Source organism: Dipteris shenzhenensis, chromosome 5, assembly GCF_047967505.1.
Source record: "Dipteris shenzhenensis isolate YYH24624 ecotype China chromosome 5, Dip_SZ_1.0, whole genome shotgun sequence".
Taxonomy (NCBI): Eukaryota; Viridiplantae; Streptophyta; class Polypodiopsida; order Gleicheniales; family Dipteridaceae; genus Dipteris; species Dipteris shenzhenensis.
Genome location: NC_141600.1, coordinates 49,155,692 through 49,180,753, shown reverse-complemented (window position 1 = coordinate 49,180,753; position 25,062 = coordinate 49,155,692). Strand labels below are relative to the sequence as shown.

The following is a 25,062-nucleotide window of genomic DNA, read 5'->3' as shown; positions in this document are numbered from 1 at the left end:
TTGTCCTTGGAAGAGGGATGAGCTCTTCCCTCGCATAGGTTTACAACACAAATGCTAACTAATGCTAACAGTCAAGGAAATTGACTATCCTATTGAAGTAGTGTTGGGCACAAGTGTATCCAATTCGAAGTGTCATAGAAGACCCTTACATAGAAGTGCAACAAGGGATGGATAACATGAACAATAATTGATCGTGTATTTGTGGATAAAAAGCCTCTTCCACATCGAATGTGGATGTTTTCAATGTTTTCTCTCTGAAGGCCATTATGATCGCACGTTTCTATTTGTTGATCCACATCCCAGGATACCAAGCAATATAATGTGTAGATCTCTAATTTTTTAGAGAGATACTTGGTATACCCTTTAATTGATGTAAGCACCTTCAATCATCAGCCGCATACTCCAAAGACAAACAGCTAGTATATGCTTATATATTTAAAATGTTTTATGTTCTGTAAAACCGTGGTTTATGTTTCATGTCTACTATATGTCAACAGTTCTAACATACTACATTCCAAATGAAGAAAGAACCTATAGATTTGTGGTACCATTCTTGAGTAAAGGTTTTTACTTCAAATTCTGAAGGACCAACCATATACGAAATGTGTACATAGTGTGCCACCATCTATCAGCAGTGCGTTGCCTAGATGTGGACCTTGCGACTCCAAACACTGCTCTCCTACCTCCTCGTGGCACCTTCAATACAATTTTAGCATGCGTGCTCTCCTAGAGCTTCAATGGGCTGCATCATGATGCCCGACAAAACATACCTTCCCACTGCTCCCTTGGACAACCAATTGTAAGGCAGTGTTTGCTGCTTGATCCTTGACATCCTTGCTGCTTTTGTGTGTAGCTAATGGTGAGGCACAAGTCTCGTGTGATTCTTGTCCTCCTTGCTGCTGGCCCATGTGAGTCACCAAAGTCCCTATAGAGTAGAATATATCACATGTGATTATGAGTTTAGATCATGTATAACATGGATAATTGAAGGAGTTCATTACCAAAGAACACGAAGGACAAATAATGAACACGAATGACAAATAATACATGGATGATTCACTAGACAGTACGACCAGCAACTTTGGGGAGGCAAGTCAGACATGTGACACTTGCAAGGTGATTTAGACATGTAGGACTAGCAAGACTCTAGTTAGACTGATACTCTTGTTAGAAAGGATTTGATTTAACGCCCAAAAACAAGGGACTCTCTATGTGAACGTGTGGTGGACTGTGTATGCCATATGTTCGAGAGGAATTGATGTCCCCTTGTTTTTATGGGCTATATCTGACAAACACTTGAGATGTGGTATATGCCTTATGTTGACAGCAATCCACTTATACCCTACATTTTTGTCTTTTTTGAAAATCGAGCTGTATGTTAGAAGCCTTGGAAAGAGACTCGGACGTGTTATATAGCTTTTTTGAAAAAGAAAAGCATGACTATGGGATTGTGACTAGTCCACGGAGTGCATCTTGTAAATGGAGATGGGGTTGATATGCGGCCAGCTGTATGAGAAGCTTGCCTAAGTCATGTCAAGATCCATGAGTTTACATGCTAGGGCCGCCATAGATATTAAGGGTTTGTGTCCTTAAAGCCTTGCTGATGCCCAACCACAAATCCTTGCTGGGGATTGCTCCCATGGATGTGGAGCTTGTGGACAAGGAAGGGGGAAAAAACAAGATTAGTGAGCCCTAATATTATGTTTATCTTCAAAGTGGTATTGCATAATGGTGCTCCAACATGCAAGTAACTGCAACGAGGCTTTGACTTCTTCTAGCAAGATGGGTAGTAGAAATGGGTCGAATTTGAGAATCAGGGTATTTTTGATTGCTCCAAACTGGACCATTTTCATTTGCAAGGATTTGAGTGTCAGCCTCAGGGTGGTAGGTTCCACTTAATTACAGCATACACAGTAAATTGTCAAATAATTATGCACCACATATTAAATCACAAGGGAGCTAGAGCGCTCCTACTTAGAAACAAGGACACCGATTGGCCCCAAACGTTGGCGCCCCTTGCGGTATTTATTTAACATTCATTTGAAGCCAAGCTACTGATTACAAAGGTCTTTGGGAAGCTGCACCACAGGCAAACCAATGCCCGCAGACTCCCCGTCCAGCCCACCCTGTAATTTCCTGCTCAACTTCAAACGGTGAGATGGCATCCAACTACTAGACAACCCTCTGTCCTCAGCCAACCAAACCGTGCAACAAAGACCCCAAAAGCATCCACTGTCTGTGCCACACCTGCAATTGCACAACCAAGTGCCCAACCAGCTAGACACAACTGAACAACTGCAAGACAAAGCCCTCAACAGCCAAACTCTAGTGCAATCAATCGACAAAGTACTCCCAAACAGGTTGCCTCAATCTATAGCCTCTTTGCCCACTGCCCAACATCATAAATCAACCTTTCTTCTTGAGGAAAGAAACCCAAACGCAATAACTAGCCAGAAACCAATCAAGGAACGGCAAAAGTAGGCAAAAGCAAGCCTTCTTCTACCCAGTATCCATAGAAGATAGGTCACTACGGCTGGAAAACCCTAGATCTTGCAGAGAAAAGCTGATTCTGCTCTGGCACAGCCCCAAAAGCAGCTTAGAAGAGAAAACCCATGCCTGAAAAGTTACCAAAATCAGCAGCAACACCCAGAAAGCTCCAAAAATCAGATTGAAATCTCCTGCAGAGCTTGGAAAGCTTGAAATAAGCAAATCGCAATCTTCTACAGCAACTTGGACCTTCGATAGTACCTACCAACTTTTGAACAGCCCTAGAACAGGTTGCAGCCACCTGGCACAGCCCGGAAGACTTGGAGATGAAATCGCAATCTGAAGAAGACACCCTGGCTGAAATCGCAATCTGCAACAGGCTCTTGGATCAGGTGCGATTTCCTCTGGTAGGCCTTGGATGCATTGGAAATGGCCTTGGTTGATGGCGATTTTCCCTGGCAGGATCTGGAAGCTCTTGGCAGATGGCAATTCAGCTCTAGCAGCACCTGGTAGGCTCTGGCAGCTTGCAACTGATGATTTGGCTCCTTCTGGAACTGATTTTGGCCTTCTACCCCCAAAAACAGGGCTCTCTATTCTTTTGGAGTCCTGTGCTAAAATTAGCAATTTTTAATTGCACCACTCTTTTGGCCCTCCTGTTGCATACTTTGGCCCTAGGAATTAATTGCCTAGTAACTAGGCGCACATTCACAATTCCCAAGGGCCCACTAGGAAATTTTAATTCCCCAAGTCCCGTCCCATGGCCGGACCCTCGCGTCCTAGAGGCTTAAGGTAGTCACGTGCAAATTACGGGAGTTGCAAATCAAAAGTCCCATAATTTCAAGTCCTTGTGACATTTGAGTGTTGATCAGGAGCCTCAATGACAAGAGACATGATGCTCTCTCTTCAACTGTAAACCCATGGATGCTATGTATGTGTTGACTTTCCTAATGTGGTGCCTGTCCTTGTTGTATGAAATTATTGCTAATGGTTTTGTCTTTATTTTCATTCCGTGAAAGCCTTGGATTCTAGCTATTTTTGCAACTAACATCATCATTTACCCCTAGCCTTATCCTATGGCTCATGCATCTACCATTCAATGCACCTTAATGCACCCTTCCCTTCCTATTGCCCCTAGGACCTAGACACGCGTGTGTATATTTTTATTGATAAAATAAGTGTCACATGTCTAAATTTGATGCCGTCTGAAGCAGTGGCTCCAGCTCGGGACTAGCCCTATCTACTCAGATGATTTACCGCCATAACAATTTGGTCAGTGTAAATTATAAATACAAATACATGTTACACCATTGGCGTATAATATATAATAATTATAATGTCTACTAATCACGGATTAGTGATTTCTCTTGTCGAGACAAATACTTATTTATAAACAAGCCAACATATTCCCAACTTTGAGCGGCGGAAGATGGAACTTGAGTGATCTCAAGGGACATTAATGAAAGGGTATCACCCTTCATTGTGAATCTCACATAGCATTCTCTCTACTTTCACCTTGCATTCATATGCCATCTCTCTCTCCCACCTTGCATGTAGGTCCAAAAGAGAAACAAGCACTCTCACGCGAGCGTTCTTCCCCATTGGAGGGTCAATTGGCATTCAAATTCTACATGCATTGCACACATTTGCATTCTATAGAAATCTGGCTCTCCACATTTGGTATCAGCAGAGAGCAGCAAGAATCCACGACCGTGATGCGAAGAGAGTGAGAAAAGAAGCGAGTAGGCAAGGACAGGAGCGTGCAGGGCAGGGGATTGCAAGACAGTGCATGAAGAGCCCACACAAGAGAGACGTACGGACAATCCTTGGACGCGAAGAACGGTATGGCTGCACATGCGCGGCATGTGCGAATAGGACTGTACGGAATGAGAAGTGCGGGACGAGACAAAACAATGTGGAAAGGTAGGAGGTCTGCCAATCCCGGCACGTGTGGCATTTGCAATCTCATGGAGGAAAGGAGGCCACGGCAAGAACGTGCTTCGGTCTCTTGCAAACCCCAAACCCTGATTTTTGGAGGCCTTGAGGTAAGGCCTTTCTCTGAAATTTCTGGTTTTTAGACGGGGAAAGGAGTGTCCAAATAGGGTGAACCATCCCCCCCCCCCCTTTTCCCCTCTCCCCGCTCCCGCATGCGAATAGACCCTTAAAACCCTTAAACTGTGAGGAAAAGAGGCCCCCCTCCCAATTCCCCTCTCCTTGCTCCCGCGTGTGAATAGACCCGTAAAACCCTTAAACCGTGAGGAAAAGAGCCCCCCCCCCCGTTCTCCCCAACGGAAAGCCGGATCGGAACAAGATTTTGAGGGGGTGATCCACCCACCAAGTACCCCTGTGTAATGGTGTCTAAAGCTCCAATCCACTCAAAACAAGTAGCCCAAACGGAGTGTACCAGTTTACAACAAAAATACAAGAAGACGAGCCCAAAAAAGAAGGAAGAAGAGGCCATTTTAAGTGGTTTTTTGAGAATTGAAGTAGGAGTCGGATAAGTGCCACCAACTCTATAACACTTTACTTTTGCTGTAAAATAAACCCTTCTCTGAAATTACAGCAAGTCATTTTCTTTTTTATATTACTAAAAGGTAACAATAGAAGGGGAAGGGAGATTTAATAATAAACTTGTCCTTTTTCCTTCACTACCAGAAGGAGATAGGGAGAGAACACCATCACCTCCTCCTGAAGACGATAATTTAGGTGAGAGTTACATACATCTTGAGTACGATAATCCACGAATAGAATTACCTTCGTCTCTCCTTCAAGAATCCCTTGATAGGGAGTTCTTCTTTAGAAATGATATTAGAAACGAGTCCATCCTAGAGCAAGGCACTAAGTTTTTTCCTTAACTCAAAATCTCTCACACACAGATTATAATCCAAGTGCAAGATGGAGAGAGGAGTCTCCCGTTAAGATACTGGTTTTTGAGCTTAGTAATATGATTGAACAGTCCATTATGACAAGATTAGGGACTAAGAGAGTGCTGAATTTTGGGGATGAAGATGAAGGAAAGGGAGTGAGTGAGAGCAAGAGAGAGTGAGAGAGTAGGAAGCTTGGAAGCTGAAGACGTAGTTGCAATTGAATAGAATGAAAAGAGTACAAAGGATAAGGTTTTGTCCTAGTGACAAAACCTTAGTAGTCACTAACCATAGTTAGTGAACTAACTGCAGTTAGGGGGAACAACCTCTAAAAGAGGGAAAAGTGCCCCTAAGTAGCTTATTATATTACATTGGTCACTGCTGAATTATATCTATAATTCTAACACCCCCCTGCAGTGCCAATGTCATGTACAAGGCTGATCAATCACCAAACGGATATAAGTTCAGGGCACTGCGAAATGCCTCAAACTTCTCACGTGGTAGCGCTTTGGTGAAAATATCTGCAACGTTGTCATGTGTGGACACAAAGATCATACTGATCTCTCCTGCATGCAACTTCTCTCTGACGTAGTGATAGTGAACCTCAATGTGCTTCGTGCGAGCATGAAACACTGGATTCTTCGCCACTGCAATGGCACTCTGACTATCAGTGAGAATTGGAGAAGGACCCTCCAAAGACAGATGAAGATCAGCAAATAAACGTCTCAGCCAGACACATTCAACTGTTGCTGTGAAAGCTGCCCTGTACTCAGCTTCACATGATGAGGTAGCCACTGTAGATTGTTTCTTGCTCAGCCATGAAATGCAAGATTTTCCCAAAAAGAAACAATTGCCACTAGTGGACTGCCTAGTGTCATAATCACCAGCCCAATCTGAATCACTGTAGGCATGCATCTGCAAGTCACCCCCCCTGGGAAATAGTAAGCCAAAAGACTTGGTGCCCTGCAAATAACGGAAGATGCGCTTAACTGCCTGCCAATGCATAGTTTTGGGGCTGTGCATGTATCTGCTCACCTGAGATACTGCAAACTGAATATTAGGCCTAGTATTGCAGAGATATATGAGGCATCCAACAGCTTGACTGTAAAGTGTGGCATCAACTGATTCTCTTGCATCATGCATTGTGAGTTTCAGCCCCGGTTCCATAGGAGTAGATATGGGCTTACACTCTTGCATGTTAAATCTGTCCAAGAGTTTCTGAACATACTTGGACTGAGACATAACAGTGCCACGTCTCTCATGAGAGAACTGGATCCCCAAATAAAAGTGAAGCAGCCCCAAATCTGACATGTCAAAGTTGGTCTGCAAATCAGCTTTGAAATCTGCAATTTTTTCTTCATTGGACCCTGTGAGCAGTAAGTCATCAACATAAAGAAGGATGACTAAGATTTCCCCCCCATCCATCTTGATGTAGAGGGTGCTCTCAGTAGGACTATTGTGCAGCCCCTTGCTGGTCAAAAAGGCATGTATTTTGGCATACCATGCACGAGGGGCCTGTTTCAGCCCATATAAAGCTTTATTAAGCTTGCATACTTGAAGTGCATTTGCTGTAATTTCAAAGCCCGGAGGTGGTTTGACATACACCTCTTCCAGCAAGTCCCCATTCAAGAAGGCTGTTTTTATGTCCAACTGATGAACATTCCACTCAAAATGTGCAGCCATTGCAATTACTGATCGGATGGTGGTCATCCGGGATGTTGGAGCAAAAGTTTCCTCATAATCTATGCCCTTTTTCTGAGCATAGCCTTTGGCAACCAGCCTGGCTTTATATCTGTCAATGGAGCCATCTGGCTTCCGTTTGACTTTAAATACCCATCGTGTGCCAATAGCATGTTTACCCTGTGGCAAGTCCACAACATCCCAAGTCTGATTTTTTGCAATGGACTGCAACTCATCGTGCATGGCATTCATCCAATGCACATTACCTTTTGCTTCTTCAAATGTGGCAGGCTCTTCCTCATCAAGGAGAGTACCTGCATATGCTGATTCCACTGAATTAGCACCTTCCATGTGCCTTGCTGCACTGCGAGTCCTGCCAGGTAACGGAGCATCAAGTTTACTCTCCCTGAGAGTTTGTAACAGCCAGTTTGGGACTGTTTTTGCTGCATGTATGTCTGCAATTTCTTGCTGTACCACTTGTTCCACTGCCTGTGGAGGAGGCAAGACATCCTGTGGCGGAAGAGAAGCATTTGAAGGTTGCTGTAAATTCTGATTTGGATCAGAAAAATCAGCAGGGGAACCCAAAGCAATGGGTAGCAACCCTTGAAAGACATCCTCTGAAGAGGAAGGCATTTGAAAATCAGCCTGAGTGTGAGCTGAATTTTCAGAAAATATCACATCTCTACTTACAATGATTTTGCGTGTAGCAGGATTGTAGAGACGATACCCCTTGCTTTCTGCACTGTATCCAACAAATATGCATTTGATGGCTTTATCTGACAATTTGTGCCTAAATTCAACTGGCACATGTGCATAGGCAAGGCATCCAAAGACTCGGAAGTGATCCACTGAAGGCTTCCTGTCATTCCAGACCTCAAAAGGAGTTTTTGTTTTTAAAGCCTTAGTGGGAGCCCTGTTCAAAATGTAATTGGCACACATCAAACCCTCTAACCAGAATTTATGAGGCATGTTTTTGCTTTTCAGCATACATCTGTCCATCTCCATGAGGGTTCTATTTTTCCTCTCAGCTTTGCCATTTTGCTGAGGGGTCAGCCTGACTGTGAGCTGATGCACGATACCCTTTTGTTTGAGGAAAGCATTAAATTCTGCAGATAGGTATTCCCCACCTCTATCCGTGCGTAATGTCTGTATCTTGAGCCCGGTTTCATTTTCAACCATGGCTGAAAAGTGTTTAAACACTGTGAACACTTCAGATTTCTTTTTCAGCCCATAAACCCAAGTAAAATTGGAGTAGTCATCAATAAATGTGACAAAGTAGAGATGACCACCCAATGACGGAGTCCTCATGGGACCACGGACATCACTGTGTATAAGCTGCAATTTGCGAACAGCTTTAACTGAACCATCCTTCTTGAAGGGAAATCTATGCATTTTACCTAAAATGCACCCTTCACAGGCATGTGGAGGAGGTATCTCAAGAGGTGGCAATGCATCAACCATTGAAAATTTCTGAAGTGTCATTAAGCTGTTGTAATGCATGTGGCCATATCTGGCATGCCATAATTCTGCATTTTGCATGGCAACTGTAGGGGTAGAAATTGCCAAAGCATGAGCTGCTCTTTTCTCAAAAATATCAAGCTGAAAAGTCGTACGGACTGTACGGACAGGTTGGAGCAGGCTGACAATGTGAGGCTTAGGGGTGCCACACAGGGAGCAGGGAGCCCGAGGGACTTGAACCCGCTCTGATACCAAATGAAGGAAAGGGAGTGAGTGAGAGCAAGAGAGAGTGAGAGAGTAGGAAGCTTGGAAGCTGAAGACGTAGTTGCAATTGAATAGAATGAAAAGAGTACAAAGGATAAGGTTTTGTCCTAGTGACAAAACCTTAGTAGTCACTAACCATAGTTAGTGAACTAACTGCAGTTAGGGGGAACAACCTCTAAAAGAGGGAAAAGTGCCCCTAAGTAGCTTATTATATTACATTGGTCACTGCTGAATTATATCTATAATTCTAACAGAAGATTTAAGGTACCCCTTGAAGAGAGCCAAATTCCAACCCCGAGAGAGAATGGAGTTCCCAAAATATGATGGAGCAAGAGAGGCGGATAAAAAATTTATTGGATTTGTTATTTTGAGCTATATTTTTCCCATCAAGATAAGACCGATCACGAGAAGCTTGCTCTTGCCACATTGCATCTACAGAAGGATGCTTTGATACACTGTATCTACAGAAGGATGCTTTGATGTAGTGATCCTTATTACAAATGGGAAAAGAACCTATTCTTCAATGGTCCGGTCCAATTTTTTCGGGCAGCTAAAGGCCACTTTCATGACTCCGAGGCATGAAGAAGAGTTGACCTTCCATAGGGAAAGGTTTAGGCAATTTGATAACGAGAGTAACTCTGAATTTACAGCCAGGTTTTGGAAACTCTCTTTAGAGTTACCTGAGGAGAGTGAGGATGATAGAAGAAAGAAGTATTTAGCAGCCCTAACCCTGAATGTGAGGTATGAGGTCCCTTCAACAAAGGCATGTTCAATGGAGAAAGCTATTGTACAAAATGTTAATAGCCAATCACATCCTGGATGGATACCATCTCCTTCCATGATTGATGATGAGAAGAAAAAGCTGATTAAGGAGGGTAAATGTTTCGGATGTAAGAAACATAAGCTAGGGCATCCATGGCATAAATGTCCTACTCTATTAGTCAAAATTGCCAAGACCAATTCTGTAAAAGGGAAAGGAAAAGCATCCAAGCAGGAGAGTGAGGCTTCTACCTCCTCATCCCAGAGATTTGAGATGAACATAGAACCAAGAGTGAATGCTATCCATTTGGCCGACACTGGTGTATGGATGTGTGAACTAGATAGAGGGTAGATATATTCATTGTAGAGTATGGATAGAGAATAAATGATTCTCTTCCATGCAGAGTGTCTTATAGGATGAATAGGGATGAAATAGAAGAGTTGGGAAAAGAGATTGATGATCTATAGTTTCCATATGACTAAGGAGTCCTTCATCGCAAAATCATCTATAACCAAGGTTTACCTAGTTCAATAAAACATTTGGGGGAGAGAATTGTTTTAATATTGACAATTGTTGAGAATACGTTTCAGCTTATTGAGCAGGTTATTATGAAGAGGTTTCTGCAGCTTAGTATTCAGAAGAGGATTTTGAGCATGAAGAGATAGTGAAGAGGCACTGCAGTGGTACTTCTGCATTTCGAATATTCAATATCAAGAGGAACCAGAACTCGAAGATGAGATTTAAGTTCTGATTTAGAAGAGATCGTGGATTGTCAAGAGAAGACTATTTACAGATTATGAAGAGGTGATGCATGTTGGAAAGGTCACCTCCCCATTTGTAAGCCCCCAAATGAGGAGAGCGTGGGGGAGGGAGACCTAGGGTAGGATGTGCCCCAAAAGAAGAGAGGCAGGTACCTGGCTGATCTGCAGGAGCATAAGGCGGAGCAGAGGACAGCAGTAGGGACCCAAGAGAAGAGACCACGGATGACGTCAGCAATAGTACGGAATAGTACAGAGCTGAGGCGCACACGTGGCAGATCAGGAGAATAGGGTAAACAAGCACTCACATGGCAGGTCAGGAGCGCAAGTGTACGGGGCTGCATGGGGCCTGGTAGAGCAGAAAATGGGGCTGCCAGTGGGCAGTGGCATGCCTTATATAGGCTGGGCCCCTGCCTTGATTGGAGGGCCAAAAGCCCTAGAAGTGTGGGCCAAAGGGCCCTAGTTTTGTGAGCCCTTAAAGGGCTGTTTTGGGGCAGACTGGTCGGCCCAAACAGACCAGCCAGTCGGCCCATTTAGGGCTGGCTGGTCGGTTAGTTCAAGGGGCCCTTGGGGCCTATAAAAGGAGAGGCTTGTGGCCTCATTTCTTATCCAGCAAGTCAGCAAACATAGGAGCAGCAAGAGCAACAGAAGCCTGATCTTTGGGCCTACATCCAGGAGGCAAAGCAGGGTGAGAGTTGCTGCAGACTGAGCTCACTTGGGGCTGAGCCTAGGCTGTCTTCTAGGGCAGCAAGGTGCTGAGATTATCATACCTTCTGGAGCAGCCATTCACAAGCAGGTTGGAGCAGTGGAATAGGGACCTGTGTGCTGCAGACAAAGCTTGGCAGGGGCTGCCCACCTAGGCTGATTCACAGGCAGTAAGGTGGAGAAGAACACACTGGACGGAAAGTCTACAGACGCTCGAGGTGGAGCACGCGGGCTCGAGTCTAGAGATAGCCAGCTGATAGGAGAAGGACCTTGTGGTAAGATCAGAGGACCACACCATTGGTGGGACTCTGGATCTATCTCTCTTGTATTGTGTCCATAGTTTTGGACGGAAATATATATTTTGGTGGTTTCTCTATCTAGCCGGTTCATTGTCTATTGATGAGTCTGCACATCTATTGAATGCATATAAGTAAAGAAGTTTGTGATTCCACACCCACACCGCACACACTGTGTGAGCTCCTGGGCATTACTATAAGTCTTCTGCTGTGTGTACCCTCTGTTGGGTATTTTCTAACAATGCAAATGCAGAAGCAAAAGAGAAAAGCGTACGCAAGAGAAAGAGACAAGAGAGGATCCAAAAGAGGACCTCTGCCCATTCAAGCAAGAGGGAGTGTCATGACAGGAGAAAATCCGTGATTAGTAGACATTAGAACATTATTATTATATACTATACGCCAATGGTGTAACATGTCTTTGTATTTATGACGAACACCGACCGAATTGTTATGGCGGTGAATCATCTGAGTAGATAGGGCTAGTCGAGCTGGAGCCACTACTTCAGACGGCATCAAATTTGGACATATGACACTTATTCTATCAATAAAAATGTGCAGGTCCTAGGGGCAATAGGAAAGGAAGGGTGCATTGAATGGTAGATGCATGGGTCATAGGATAAGGGTAGGTATAAATGGGAAGATGGAACTTGAGTGATCTCAAGGGACATTAATGAAAGGGTATCACCCTTCATTGTGAATCTCACGTACCATTTTCTCTACTTTCACCTTGCATTCATCCGCCATCTCTCTCTCCCACCTTGCATGTAGGTCCCAAAGAGAAACAAGTACTCTCACGAGGGCGCTCTTTCTTCTTTGGAGGGCCAATTGGCATTCAAATTCTGCATGCATTGCACACATTTGCATTCTTGAGAAATTTGGTTCTTCACAGTATTAATTCCTTATTTATGATTCACAGTATTGATTCCTTATTTATGATTGTATGCGCAGATTTGGAGTCAAAAAATCGAACAACTTGGAGGAGTAGTAGAAGATCATCTTTCTCATCAGACGACACATGTTTTTGCACTAGATGTTCACAAACTCCATGAAAAAGTATCTTTGCAAAAGCTGAAAGACCTGGGGGTGGTGAGTCTATATTTCAATTCTTCAATACGTTTCCGAATGATTGTACTATCATCCGATTTTGCTTTGCCTTTTGTGTACGTTATGCTATGCATTAGATATTTAGAACCGCAACAAACAAGTCTTTTACAAAGCTGAATATTTGTGAATTGTGCATCTTGTGATGTTTGTGAGAGCGGAGAGAACACATAGAGTTGTATTTCTTTTGAAAGGTGGCACATATTGTCGAAGACAAATAAACTGTATAGGAAACCCTACATCCTAGAGCAATAGGTCGCGCAGTGTGACATGCACGGTGCAAAGAATTATAGTTGCACCACTACATGGAGGACCATACATTCCTCGACGCAATTTTAGTTAGATTCTAGTTTTGAGCTCTACAATATGGTCTAGGCGTCCTAGATACCAGATTCACATGTAGTAACCTAGTCTAGATTTAATATCACAAGGCATGAGAGCATTATACAATCCATGGGTAAAGAAGCCTAACAATCCCACACATAATGCAATACGTTGTAGGAAATTGACTTCATTCTCAGAATTTCCATCATGCATCATCAATCCTTCTTCGAAGAAAACAGCCATCTTGTATTTCAATGAGATGCCTACTGTTTGGGACACGTTCTCTTGGAGGCAAAGATTATTTGGAAATTGTGTCTGAGCCATGAAACTCTTCATGAAGCAAGAAGGTGCAGGCGGGATGAAAAATGGGAGAATTGTTGTGGACCACCCAAAAGGTATCAAGCAGCTTTAGAAGGGGCTATCAAAGGAATGGAAAGGTAGAAAGTGCAGGGAAAGAAGAAGCAAACAAAAAAGGGGGTTTTTGGGACCAGCTTTGGGGTGTTTGGAGTTGAGGGACGGAACATAAAGGGGTGCTAGAGAAGGCAGGGTGACAAGACAGCAGCCAAGCTGGGGGGGGTGGGGGTGGGTGAACAGCTGCTCTTGGGAGAATCAGACATAGCTTGCAGGAGTGCAGCAGAAGCTTCCCGGGGGGGGGGGGGGGGGGGGGGAGGGATAGTGTGCAGCCTGCAGGGTTGACAAGGAGGGTGGAACAGGTGCTTAGGGTGGGAGTTGAAGATTCTCATGGGAGGTGAAGGGCAGCCTGTAGGTGGGGAGAACAAGCTGGAGGGGTCAGACTGTGAAGTGTACAGGGGGGGGAGAGGAGAGAGTGTCTTGGGGGGGGCAGGGAAGAGTGGAGGAGGGATGGCAAGGGGAATGGTGGGGAGTAGTGACTAGGGAGGAGGAGCAGCAGGGAGCAGCACCATAGTGTGCCAAATGGCTGGTGAACCTAGACACGTGTTATGAGTTTATGTATGTATCTATGCTTTATGTATGTATCTATGCATGTATGTAGATACATATAAATCTGCACACAAGCACACACATGCACACTGTTTTTAAGCCAGTAGAATGGTGTCCTAACATAATTTTTTTGGTAATGATGCTTTAGAAGGCACTCAGATATGAATGGATCCAAGATTGCTTGAAGGAAGGCTTGGTCTTACCATCAGACCCATATGTACTTAAGAGGGAGTCTGAAAGAACAGCTCCCACAGTTTCTGAGGAAGCACATGGAGGAGTAAACCCAGTTGACAATCGAAAGGGTGCCTCAGGACAGAACAAAAGGAGCAAACACTTGGATGTATTAGACCATAAAAGTGATGTCCCTTCACCATCTGTCAATAATCCACTGGCTAGGATGGACAATCTAAATATATCACACATTTCCAAATCCATGAAACATGAATGGGAAGATAAACAAGCTGTAGTAGATTCGGGATCAGATCAAAAGTCTGCAAGTGAGGGGACTTCAAGTGCAGAAATGGGAAGTGAAGACTCTGGAGTGGAGGTCTTCAGTTCAGCTATTCATGGTGACAACGGGGAGCAAAGCTCTGTAAGCTATCTTTCCTTTGTAGGTTAGAGGTAATAATTTGATAGTCATTAAAAGCTTGTTTCCATTATGAGCTGGCTTTTTGGTGGGATGATTAAGAGCTATTTTTGAATCTAGCAACATAAAGTGTATGCTTGATGATTTCAACAGTTTGCTGGACATATAGTGACTGGTCTTATGCCTTCTTTTGTGCAGCCTCCAACATATGTCCCACCCAATTTGAATCAGAATATCACAAATGCATTTGCAGAATTAAGGGATATTTATAAAAATGGTGAGAACGTGACTCGCTTTGCTTGGCTACCTGAGAGTTTGAAGTTTATTTATGTTCCTAAATTGGCAACTTGTACTACTCATGTATGACAGCACTCGGAGATGATCGGAGGTCTTTTAGTTACCACAAGGCGATTTCTGTCCTCGAGAAGTTACCATTCAAATTAGAGAATGTCGATCAAGTGAAGGAACTACCGACCATTGGCAAATCTTTGCTTGATAGTGTGAGTTTTTCGTGATTTGAAGTTTGTATCAACTGAAACTTATTTGATTAATTTTGGTTTTGTGAACTAACCACGGAAAACATATAAGTCCAAGTGTTTGCAGGAACAAGGATGTTGAATGTGTCTTTGATCAATTGTTGGTCCATTGTTGTGATAGAATTATTCCCAATGCTAGCAAGGATGCTTGGAGCTCTGTTTTCCTATGTTATAGAGTGTAAAGTAGTCCTGTGCAGATGTTGACAGTAGGATTCATGATTATTGTTGGATCTGATGGTTTGACATATTTTATGTGATTCAAAATTATATTCTATCTAATATTGAGACAAACACTTGATCATTACATCAATCACATAAGCAATCGTCTTTGACCTTTTGGAAGGGTGTTGTAGGGATATGGAAGGTCATTAGTACAAGGACGACCCAAGACCCTCATCATAGAACGCCTATACAAGGGATGATGACATGTGACCTATGATGCCAGGATTTTTTCAGTGCACTAGAGCGACAAGGCGACCTCGCTACTTGACCAAGCAACCATGTGGTAACCAGGGCATTTAGAGGTGACAACAGATAGATAAGGCTGACATCCAAGGTGGTTTGGCTCGAAGGCCATTTGGTTAACCAACAACATGGAGGTGCCCATGGAGGATGTCAACTTGTATCAACCAATGTGATCTGGCCATATACATCTCAGTACTAGTTAGAGCCACTAGAAGGTGCACATGAGGGAGTGAAGCTAGTATCAGTAGTGCACATGGAGGATGGCAAGTCAACTGACATGATCTGACCCGATCCAGCTCAGTATGAGTCAGGGCCACTAGGAGGTATGAAGAAGTTAAGGTAACACTAGCGGTGCACATGGAGGATTTCAAGTTGTGTCAACAAATGTGATTTGACCCAGTCCAGCGTAGTACCAGTCAGAAGCACTTGGAGGAGCACCTAAAGGAGCTAAGGTAGCATCTACTAGTCAAAGGATGGCGCATTCAGAAAGTCACCAAAGGCATTCACCCTGACTCGGTACAGATACGTGATGACCTGAAATGCAGCATCTAGTTGTAATGGGGGTGTTATTTTCTTTGTACGTTCTTCGTAGCCCTTGTGTTCTCTTCTCTGTACGTTCTTCATAGCCCTTCATACCTCGTTGCATTTCTTTCGGGTTTTTCGTGCCACAACACTCCTGACACACTCGCATCATTATATTTCAAGTTGTACACGCTTTTCCCATTGCATTTTTTTCAGGTCTTCATGCCACAAAACCCCTTATACACTTGCATCATTACCTTTCCCCTTGCATCCATTCTTTGCACATTCATATGGAAGCATCGTACCGGGTCGTTTTTTAACGGACTTTTAAGCTGGAACTGTTTGAACATATGATTTTTCAAGCGTTGTCCACAATCACGATGAATTCAGGAGAGAGCATCTCTGAATTATACACTTTCATGTTTTCGATTGGAGAACCCCTCTCTGGTGCAGTCCAAAGAGTCACACCAACCACTTCTGGGAAGTATCGTTACAATTTGCCTTTGCTTCAAGCTCCTACACCCAATCAGGTTGGGTCCCGTATTGTTATCCTAAGTCATATTAGCATCACATCTTCTCCCCCCCAGCAGATCCTCTCTGCATTAGCTCGAGAATGAGCTTCACTTGATGCTCCGGGCTGGTTAAGAGTTCACAGATGCTTCTTAGAGATGGCTCTTGCTATGAGCTGTTTTTGGAGAGCCACTACAGGCAGGACGATGCACGGTTGTTGCTATCAAAGAGCTCTCGAGGCTGCAGGCTTGTTTTAAATGCTATCATTTATACCCTTGGGCACATCAGTGGTTTAGTGGGCATGTGAGGTTGACAAGGGAGTTGTGTGATCCCGTTTGGATTGCTAGTAACAGCTATGGGCTTCATGCCGGTATTGGGAATTAATTTGGATGCCTATTAGAATGTATGGTGTGAGCAGAACCCAGCAGGGTTGTTGCTGTGTCTGATCTGCAAGGATCTCTAAAATGGGTGTTTATTTGCTGAATAAGTAAAGTGAGTGTATTGGCTGGCTAATTGTCTCTTACCGCCCCCTTGTTGGCCTTGAGGCCGGTTTCATGGTTCCATTTGCGGGACCTCACCATCTTCTTTAAGGGGGTGAGCCTATGGTTGTCCCTGGTACAAGTATTGCTTGTTATAAAAGAGAAATTCAGCAAGTATGTCACTCATTGATGATGATTGGGATATGGAAGAGGAGTCCTCTCATGATGAGCAAGATGAACATCCTATGAATTAGGGAACTTCTCAAGATGCTCAAAGTGCTGATGGACAGCAAGCTGTAAATGCTCTTGATGTGAATGAAACACAATGATGCTGAATATGTAGAGAAGGTTGATGCAGTGTTCAAAGCACAACTGCTAAGTGCATTGGGAGCACTTTCTCATCTTATCCAGAACCCAAGGTTTGCCAAGTTTATGCAAACCCCTTCTAAGCCTAAAAAGAGAAAGGGTCATTCACATCCAGGGGAAACAAGTGAGTTGGTTCCATGCCATTCAACGGATAGCCTTCCGTAATGCCAAATGTACATGGTCCTCCATTGCAGCAATCCATTAATGGTATTGGAATTGATTTGCATGGTCAAGGGAATCATTTTCAGAATGCATATCAGGGACAACAGGATTTTCCCCAACCCTTAAGGCATTCAGGGTATTTTGGTGGTGGTTCAATGTTCCAGGCAATGGCTGGGCAAGCTGTGGATTATCTTGGAATGTCTGGAAACTACCTGCCAAGGGGTTTTCAGCCTAGTATGCAAGGGAATATGTTTACGGGTATGCAGCCCGGGATGGATAGCATAATATATGGAAATATTGGCATGCAGCCAGGGATGCAAGTAGGAATGCATGGTAATTTGGGAGCTCCTGTTTGGAGTGTAGGGGACTGGGGCTGGTATGGCTAATCTACCTATGATTGGTGGTGATGTTGGTCAGGGTGGTGGTGATGCTGGTCAGAGTGGTGGCAATACTGGACAAGGTGGAGCTAATTTTATGTATCCTCCATTTTTATAGCTACCTGTGTATGACAATTCGACACCCAAGTTTGAGACCTTCAATGGGGCTCAGGATAGTATTAACTTTTGTTCAAGAGTTTGATGCACTTTTTCAGGAGGAAACTTCAAGTAATCCCCAAAGATGCGTAAGGCAGCCACCTTTCTGAAAGGGAATGCCCTACAGTGGTGGACAAATTCGCTGTTCAGAATAGAGCACCGACCATTTGGGTTCAGTTTACGCAGTTATTCTCAGCTACTTGGCTGACCAACACATTTGAGGTGGATGTTATGATAGCATGGCATAAGTTGGATGCAGCCAACTGTCCTAACTTGAAGGAGTACAATAAAAGTTTTGGAAAGATTTATTGCTGGTTAGCTCTTATCAGCATGTGCTATTGTTAGAGCAGATTGAGAAATACTGCTATGGGTTGCCTAAAGAGATCAAGGATTATTGCACAAAGACAAGGGTCATAAATATGTCCCAACTGATTGAAAATGCAACTATTGCTGATGCGTTGTCGCTTGGAAAAACAAGCACTTTCAAAAGAGCAAGGGAGCCAGAGAATGCTTCAAAGGCTCCGTTTAATAAGGGGAGAAAGTGTGATAGGCCGGGGTTTAATTGGCTGTCACGTGAGGAGAGGAAAGCCTTAATGGATGCTAATAAGTGCTTTCACTGCAAGGAAGAGGGGCACATGGCAAGGGAATGCCCAAAATGCAAGCTGAAAGGCAAGAAGCTTGAGCCGAGTATAGGGTTAAGCCTAAAGTGATTGGCGAGCAGCCAAATGGGGATGCTTCAGAGTTATGCAGGGCATGGGGCAAAGTGAGATATCAAACGGCATTGATCTCTTTGATCCAAGGGCTCGTGCAAATTTTAGTTCCCCTGAGTTGGTAGGCAAACTTGGAATCCGTGCAGAAGAGATGGGGCCTATGAGTGAGGCAAGCTTGGCTCCATTAGAGGCCTGTTATGTTCTGCTAGGGGTGCCATGGTGTCATAGGGTGCATGCTATGCTGGACACTTCTAATCGGAAAGCTTCCCTGATGCATAGAGGGAAGACCCATGTATTGGATGTCAAACTCAAGGGAGAGTCAGTCTCTAATCTGCAATTTCTTCAGTAATGAAAAGTCATATTTTTGCGTACTTAGTTTTTGTAAAGGATATTGAGTTTGACAATCCGCAAATTGTTTTATCTAAGCTAGATAAAGAGCGGACAGGTTTCCTAAATCAGTTTGGGGACAGTTTTTCCGATTCTTTGCCAGGGGAACTTCCACCCGCCGAGAGGCCTGAAGATCGTGGTGTAGATGTAATATCAAGTTGCAGCCCATCAAACATGCCACCATACAAGGTTTGTACAGCCTAGCAGGAAGAGATCATGAGCCAGGTGGACTTAATAGGTAACATCTCCTAGGACACCTATGGGGAATGATGGCCTTTGGACTATTATATGCTGATTCAGCAAGCAAGCACATTTCATTCCAGGGAGGAAGAAATTACAGCGGATCACATGGCAAGATTGTTCATGCAGAAGATCTTTAAATATCATGGGATGCCTCAGTCTATCGTTAGTGCCAAAGATACGCGCATGATGAGTTTGTTTTGAAGAGGGCTTTCGAGAATATGGACACTACTTTGAAGTTTTCATCTTCTTTTCATCCTTAAACAGATGGGCACTCTGAAGAGGCTAATTCCACTATACTTGATTTGCTGAAATGTTATGTGTCTAAGCATGAGACAACAATGGGAGCAGTGTTTTCCATTAGTGGAGTTTGCTTGTAAAAACACCATGCATACTTCCATCGGTAAGGCTCCATTTGAGATAGTGGAAGAAGGGAGGAAAGTCTCGCCTATGTTGCATACTAAGGAGAAGATTTTTGAGGCTGATAAGTATGTTGAGAGCATGGATGTGGCATATCAGAATGTGAAGCAAGCTCTCCAAAAGACTGAGGCAAAGCAAAAGAAGGCAGCTGATCGTCACCACCGCCTTAATTTTCCCAAGTTATGCACCTATACACAATATTCATGGTCACCACATTTAGACCTTTGAAGATATGTTTAACACACACTTCCGGAAGCCTCTTCATCCCTCTTTCTGCATCTCCCACTGAAGTCAAAGATATGCAGATCAAGCTTCTACGACAATCTTATAAGCTGAAGGGTACCAAAGTATGGATAGAAGAGGAGCTTACACAAGCTCAACTCAAGAATAAGGCAATTGAATTAGCTAAAGTCAAGGCTGCCAGAAAGGATGGAAAATGAGCAATTTACCGTGAAGGCATAGCCCTAATCAGAGAGTTTAATCAAGACCAAAAGACTCTCAGTCTTAAACTGATGTATGGCTGTTTACTCTTTCAGACTATTATGTAGGCACTCTAAAATAAAAAGGCTTTTTGCACTCCTTGGGAGCTGCCATGTGCCCTCCCTAAAGCAGATGTACTAGAGGGTTTCTTACTATCCCATAGACCTTTTGGTCTCCAGTGGACGTTAATAGACTTTCTTTCTTTCTCCTTTCCAAATCACAGAATCCTGGCCACCTTCATGCATGAGGTGTTAGGCACAGAGAGCGCTTGCGTAAATTGTAGAGACAAGGACATGACATACATACAGACTCATATTAGAGTACAATTATGGAGTTTTTTTAGCCAGACCACCTGATCACATGGACCAAGGGGCTGCTTTTTAACTCCTTGATCCGCCCAGCGGCGGGGATGTATGGCCGCCCTTGCTTGGGGCCATATTTGTCGGATATAGAGTGGGCTCGTGTGGAGCGGCTATAGGCTCTCATGCTATCGCGGATGATTTGGGGTAGGCCATCCGTTCCTCACCAGATCATTCAAGCTGAGTTTGGGTCATCCCCGTTACAGCTAGATGCGGCATTTAAGGTCATTACTTATCTATATTGAGTCAGGGAGTACGGGGATTACCAAGAGACGTCATAGGGCCACACCCGTGAGCAGCCAACAACACTGTCGCCGATTTCATGCCTCCATTGCCTCATCCACCTTGATGTCCTGAAGACGACGATGATGATGATGATGATGATGATGATGAGATTGATAGCTAGTTGACCACTGATATGACTATGTTGTACTTTTAGTACTATCATTTTTGTATTTTTTGCATTCTGCATTAGTATGGATGCTCGTTTAGTAGCTCCACCCTCATAGCTAGTTTATACCAGGATTTTCATAGTCTCATAGACCCATCGGCCTTCCGAAGACTTTAATAAACTTTCTTTCTTTCTTTCTTTCCCTCTCTCTCTCTCTCTCTCTCTCTCTCTCTCTCTCAGCCCCTCCCTTAGCCGCCTCCGCCCCCTCCCTCAGCCCCTGGCCCCTCACACTCCTCCCCTGTCACGGTGATAAGCAAAAGAAGGGGAAAAGTCTGGAAAATATTCTATTACCAATTCATAGTTGAAGATGTAGCCAGGACACCAACGGGATCAGCAGTAGTGTGGAGCTCAATAGGAAATGAGCGTATGCACAGGTATCCACAATGGGTATCTAGAGCACATAGACAATGAAGCAATCTCTCGCACAGCTCAACAAGAAAGTTTTGAATGCTCAATCCCTCTCAAAGGAGTTGCACGCACAAATAGACATTTGACGCACAACCAGCCCCCAAGACAAGACCTTTGTACAACTTGTGATAATCAGCCCTTCACAGAAGCATCGACCTCCCAAAACCCATGTGAGGCTCACACATGGCCAACTCTCTCAACACACACGGGAAACTGAAAAGCCTTAGTGTTCAGCACAAGGCAGTGTCTATTGGCTGCTGGAAATCTGCATCGATGATCATTCACGCCCATGTAAATCCATCAACCCGCAACAATCCCTCAAGAGCCTGGAAACAATGTACGTACAGATTTGTGACTTCAGCACCTAGCGTAGAAGACACCGTATAACAATCCATACTCCAAGTCAGCTAACACAACGACCAGCTTCGGAAACATAGATAGCTGCTAGCTCCTGACAGTTCACAATCATACGGAATGGGTGCTTCATCTGTTGTTGACGCTCATGCCAAGCAATAGATTCCCATTCATTCTCCTCAGGTCACTATGCATTTCCTAGAATTTTCCAGCTAGTGCAATCCCGCGTGCCATTGCCGTTTCGTCATCTAGAAGCTTGGAAATTAGAATCATGTAGCCACCTTGCATGCACATGCTAACCTTCCAAAATTTCCAGCCACATCGCCACATGCAATTTACCACTCTCCTTTCGCTTCCCCCAAAACTTAGACCAAGGCAATTAATCCCCAAATCCCAATCTTAGGCACCACCCTTTGCACATAACCTTCAAGCAAGGCATTCAATGCATACATGCCCACACATAAATCAGCCCCAACCCATACATGAATACTTGCATGACTTCACCACAATACGGAACATCACTCATGACAATATGGGCAGTTAGCAAAGGACTACAATGACGGACATATGTCATCCACAATGAACACTGTGACACATTGGATACCATGTGCTCTGGATGCGTGGCACCCACAATGCATCTCATCATCTCCCATTGAGGTCCCTGTCAAACTCACTTTAATAACTTGAAATATTTACGTCAATTCATGGTAACTTGTAGAAGAGCTCCCTCTCAATCCAAAAGTCCCCAAACTAGCTACTATGCACACCTAAGTGCCTACCCTTATGTACATGAAGTGCACAAAAAATTTATACATTTTTAAACCTATCAGCGGCACCTCTGCCTGCTGCATCCCGTCGTGCGGCACCCCCTATCTCCCGTCGCAACACACTCTGTTGCTGCTACGTCCCATCGCGGGTCCTCTTGCTCACCCTGTTCTGTTGCGACCCCCGTGATTGGCCCTGGTCAGGCTGCTGCTGCTGCCACAGAATACGCCTATGAGGCCTATGACCCCGCCCCTCCACTTGGCGCACAGGCACCTGCAAGTACAAGCCCAGGGGCCTTGCTACTAGCCCTCGCACCCTCTAGACCCCCTCAAGGCTTGCAAACATAGGCCCAGGGCAGGGGGTGGATTCTCAGCCCCTTCCACGCCACCCACAAATAGGTACGGGTCTGCCAGGACCTGCAAATCGACACACAAAGCTGCAAAGTGCAAGAAGACACCTCGAAAATCAGATTTCAAATTTCCAGAGATCGAGGCAGCGATGGCACAAAGTCCAATGCCCTCAACATGGGGAGGGGAGAAAACAAAGAAAATGCTTGCAAGGCTTATGAACATGTCTCTAGAGGAAGGGTTCCCAATAGATTGGCAGATAAGCATAATTATACCGATCGATAAGGGGGTAGATAGCAAGATGGCAAAGAATTATCTGACAATCATGGGAAGCAGCCTAATGACAAAGTTATATGGCACGATCCTTGAGCAAAAAAATCAGCAAATGGTCGGAAGAACAAGGAGTGAGGGCGCCATCCCAGGCAGGGTTCCGCCCCAAGCACTCAATGGTTGATCATCTGGTTGCCATACAGGCTGCAACTGAAGGAGTCAATGGTAGGAAAGAGGGTGTGTACTGCTGTTTTGTAGATTTCAAGAAAGCCTTCGACACAGTGCCGCGAAAGAGGCTATGGGAAAGATTGGAAAAGCTTCCCTCGAGAACTCAGAGAAGCCACGTACCAACTCTATGAGAAGGTTCTAGAGGAGTTAGCACAAGTGCTAGTAGATGGATCATGCTCCAAGGGGAAAGCTGTAATAAGGAGTGACATAGGGGTTAAACAAGGCTGCCCCCTATCACCAACTTTTTATCGATGAATTGAGAGAGTGGATGAGAATACACAGCAAGAAGGTGTTCAGATTGCGGGGTACACTTTGTTAATGCTTATCTATGTAGATGATGTGGTATTCTTTGCAAAGAACAAGGAGAGCCTGCAAGCACATCTTGATGCACTAAGAGAGTTTTGATGCGGGAATGCATGTCAATATAGACAAGTCGAAGGTTTTGGTCATCGAGACACGTAACAAACAAGTGGATGTCACATTTGGAGGGGATTCCTTGGAAGTAGTCAACTCATATAAATATTTAGGGCTGGATTTCACCACCAACTACAAATCTAACGCATGCGTGGAAAGGAGGATTTTGGGAGGTCTAAAAGCTGTATATAGCTTCCAAAATAAATGCAGAAAGCCACATCTGTGGAATTGGGAAATGAGAGTTTCTGCACACCATGCTTGTGCAGACAGTAATCCTTTATGGGTGCCCCGCTTGGGCACCTGGGCTGTCTAGGATTCACTTGGAAAGAAAAGAAACTTTACATAAACGATTCCTAATAGGGGAGTTAGGGAAAACGAGCAGCATGTACTTTTGAGATGTAGAGCATACGTGCACATCAGAGAAGGCTATGGGGGAAGCAAAGATCTAAAAATCTGCTGGAGCAGCGAGCCAAAAAGCTAGGAAGATACTTAAAAGAGATTTCGGAACATTGCAACAAGGAATTGGTTCTAGCTCACAAGCTAGCCCAACAAGTACTCACTAGATGACAAGTCTATAAGATTTTTCTCGCATTGGATGTAAGGGATCACTATTAGTTAATAGTGATTGCTAGTCCCATAGATCTTGAAGGGTCTCACACGGATGTTAATACAATCATATCATATCTCACGTCGCCATGCTCCTCTAAAGACGTCGCTCCTGCTCCATTGACGCTGCCTTGCTACGGGCCTATATGAGGAGCCAGTATGTGCTACAACAATGTCATATAAGAGGGGCTGCTCTATCGATGCCGCCCTGCCCACGGACTTGTACGGGGCACCATGTGCCATGACTACCCATCACACCTGCTCCTGGTCATCACGACTCAAACCTGCTCCTTCGACGCTGCCTTGCCCCATGACGATTGTGTCACACCTGGGAGGTGTTACCCTGTCACACCGTATCATACCCGGGAGGTGTTAACCCTGCCACACCCGAGGGGTGTTCAACCAGTGGTGCTGACCTGCATACAACCTCAAACCTACGAGCAGACCTACAAACAATTTTTTTAAGCGCCAGCTAGGAAGGCCTATAAGAGACGCGCATTGCTCGTGGCCGGCAAGAGGCCCTGCTGCCTATTCTAGGCCCAAGAACCCTCTGTTCCAGGCCCATAAAATACCTACACCCCGACTGCTCCATTGTTCCGTTGTACCACAACGGGTCATTCGGACCTGCAACAAGAAAGTAAAAATCAGCATCAGCTCCTACACAATGGATATCTCACTAGACCAGAAAACAAGAGGTGAAAAGGAAAGAAAATATAGTGTCATATGGACTAAGGGAAGAAAGTGGAGGACACCAATGCCAAAGGATGCATATCATTAATCAAGGAAGTGTGTAAAATGCAAGATGTTGAG

General features: G+C 44.4%; 1 protein-coding gene across 4 annotated transcripts in view; it reads left to right on the top strand.

Annotated features, from left to right (window-relative positions):
- The window catches only part of LOC147902129 (DNA polymerase lambda-like), a 122,694-nt gene that overhangs the window by 21,399 nt on the left and 76,233 nt on the right, over positions 1-25,062 (top strand). For 3 of the 4 annotated variants that reach the window (XM_087375253.1, XM_087375252.1, XM_087375255.1), the window contains 4 exons: positions 12,218-12,355; positions 13,803-14,246; positions 14,439-14,517; positions 14,610-14,740. In XM_087375253.1, coding sequence (XP_087231379.1) covers positions 12,218-12,355; positions 13,803-14,246; positions 14,439-14,517; positions 14,610-14,740 — 792 coding nt within the window. The remainder of the gene's footprint in view (positions 1-12,217; positions 12,356-13,802; positions 14,247-14,438; positions 14,518-14,609; positions 14,741-25,062) is intronic. The other variant, XM_087375254.1, reaches the window with a different exon arrangement.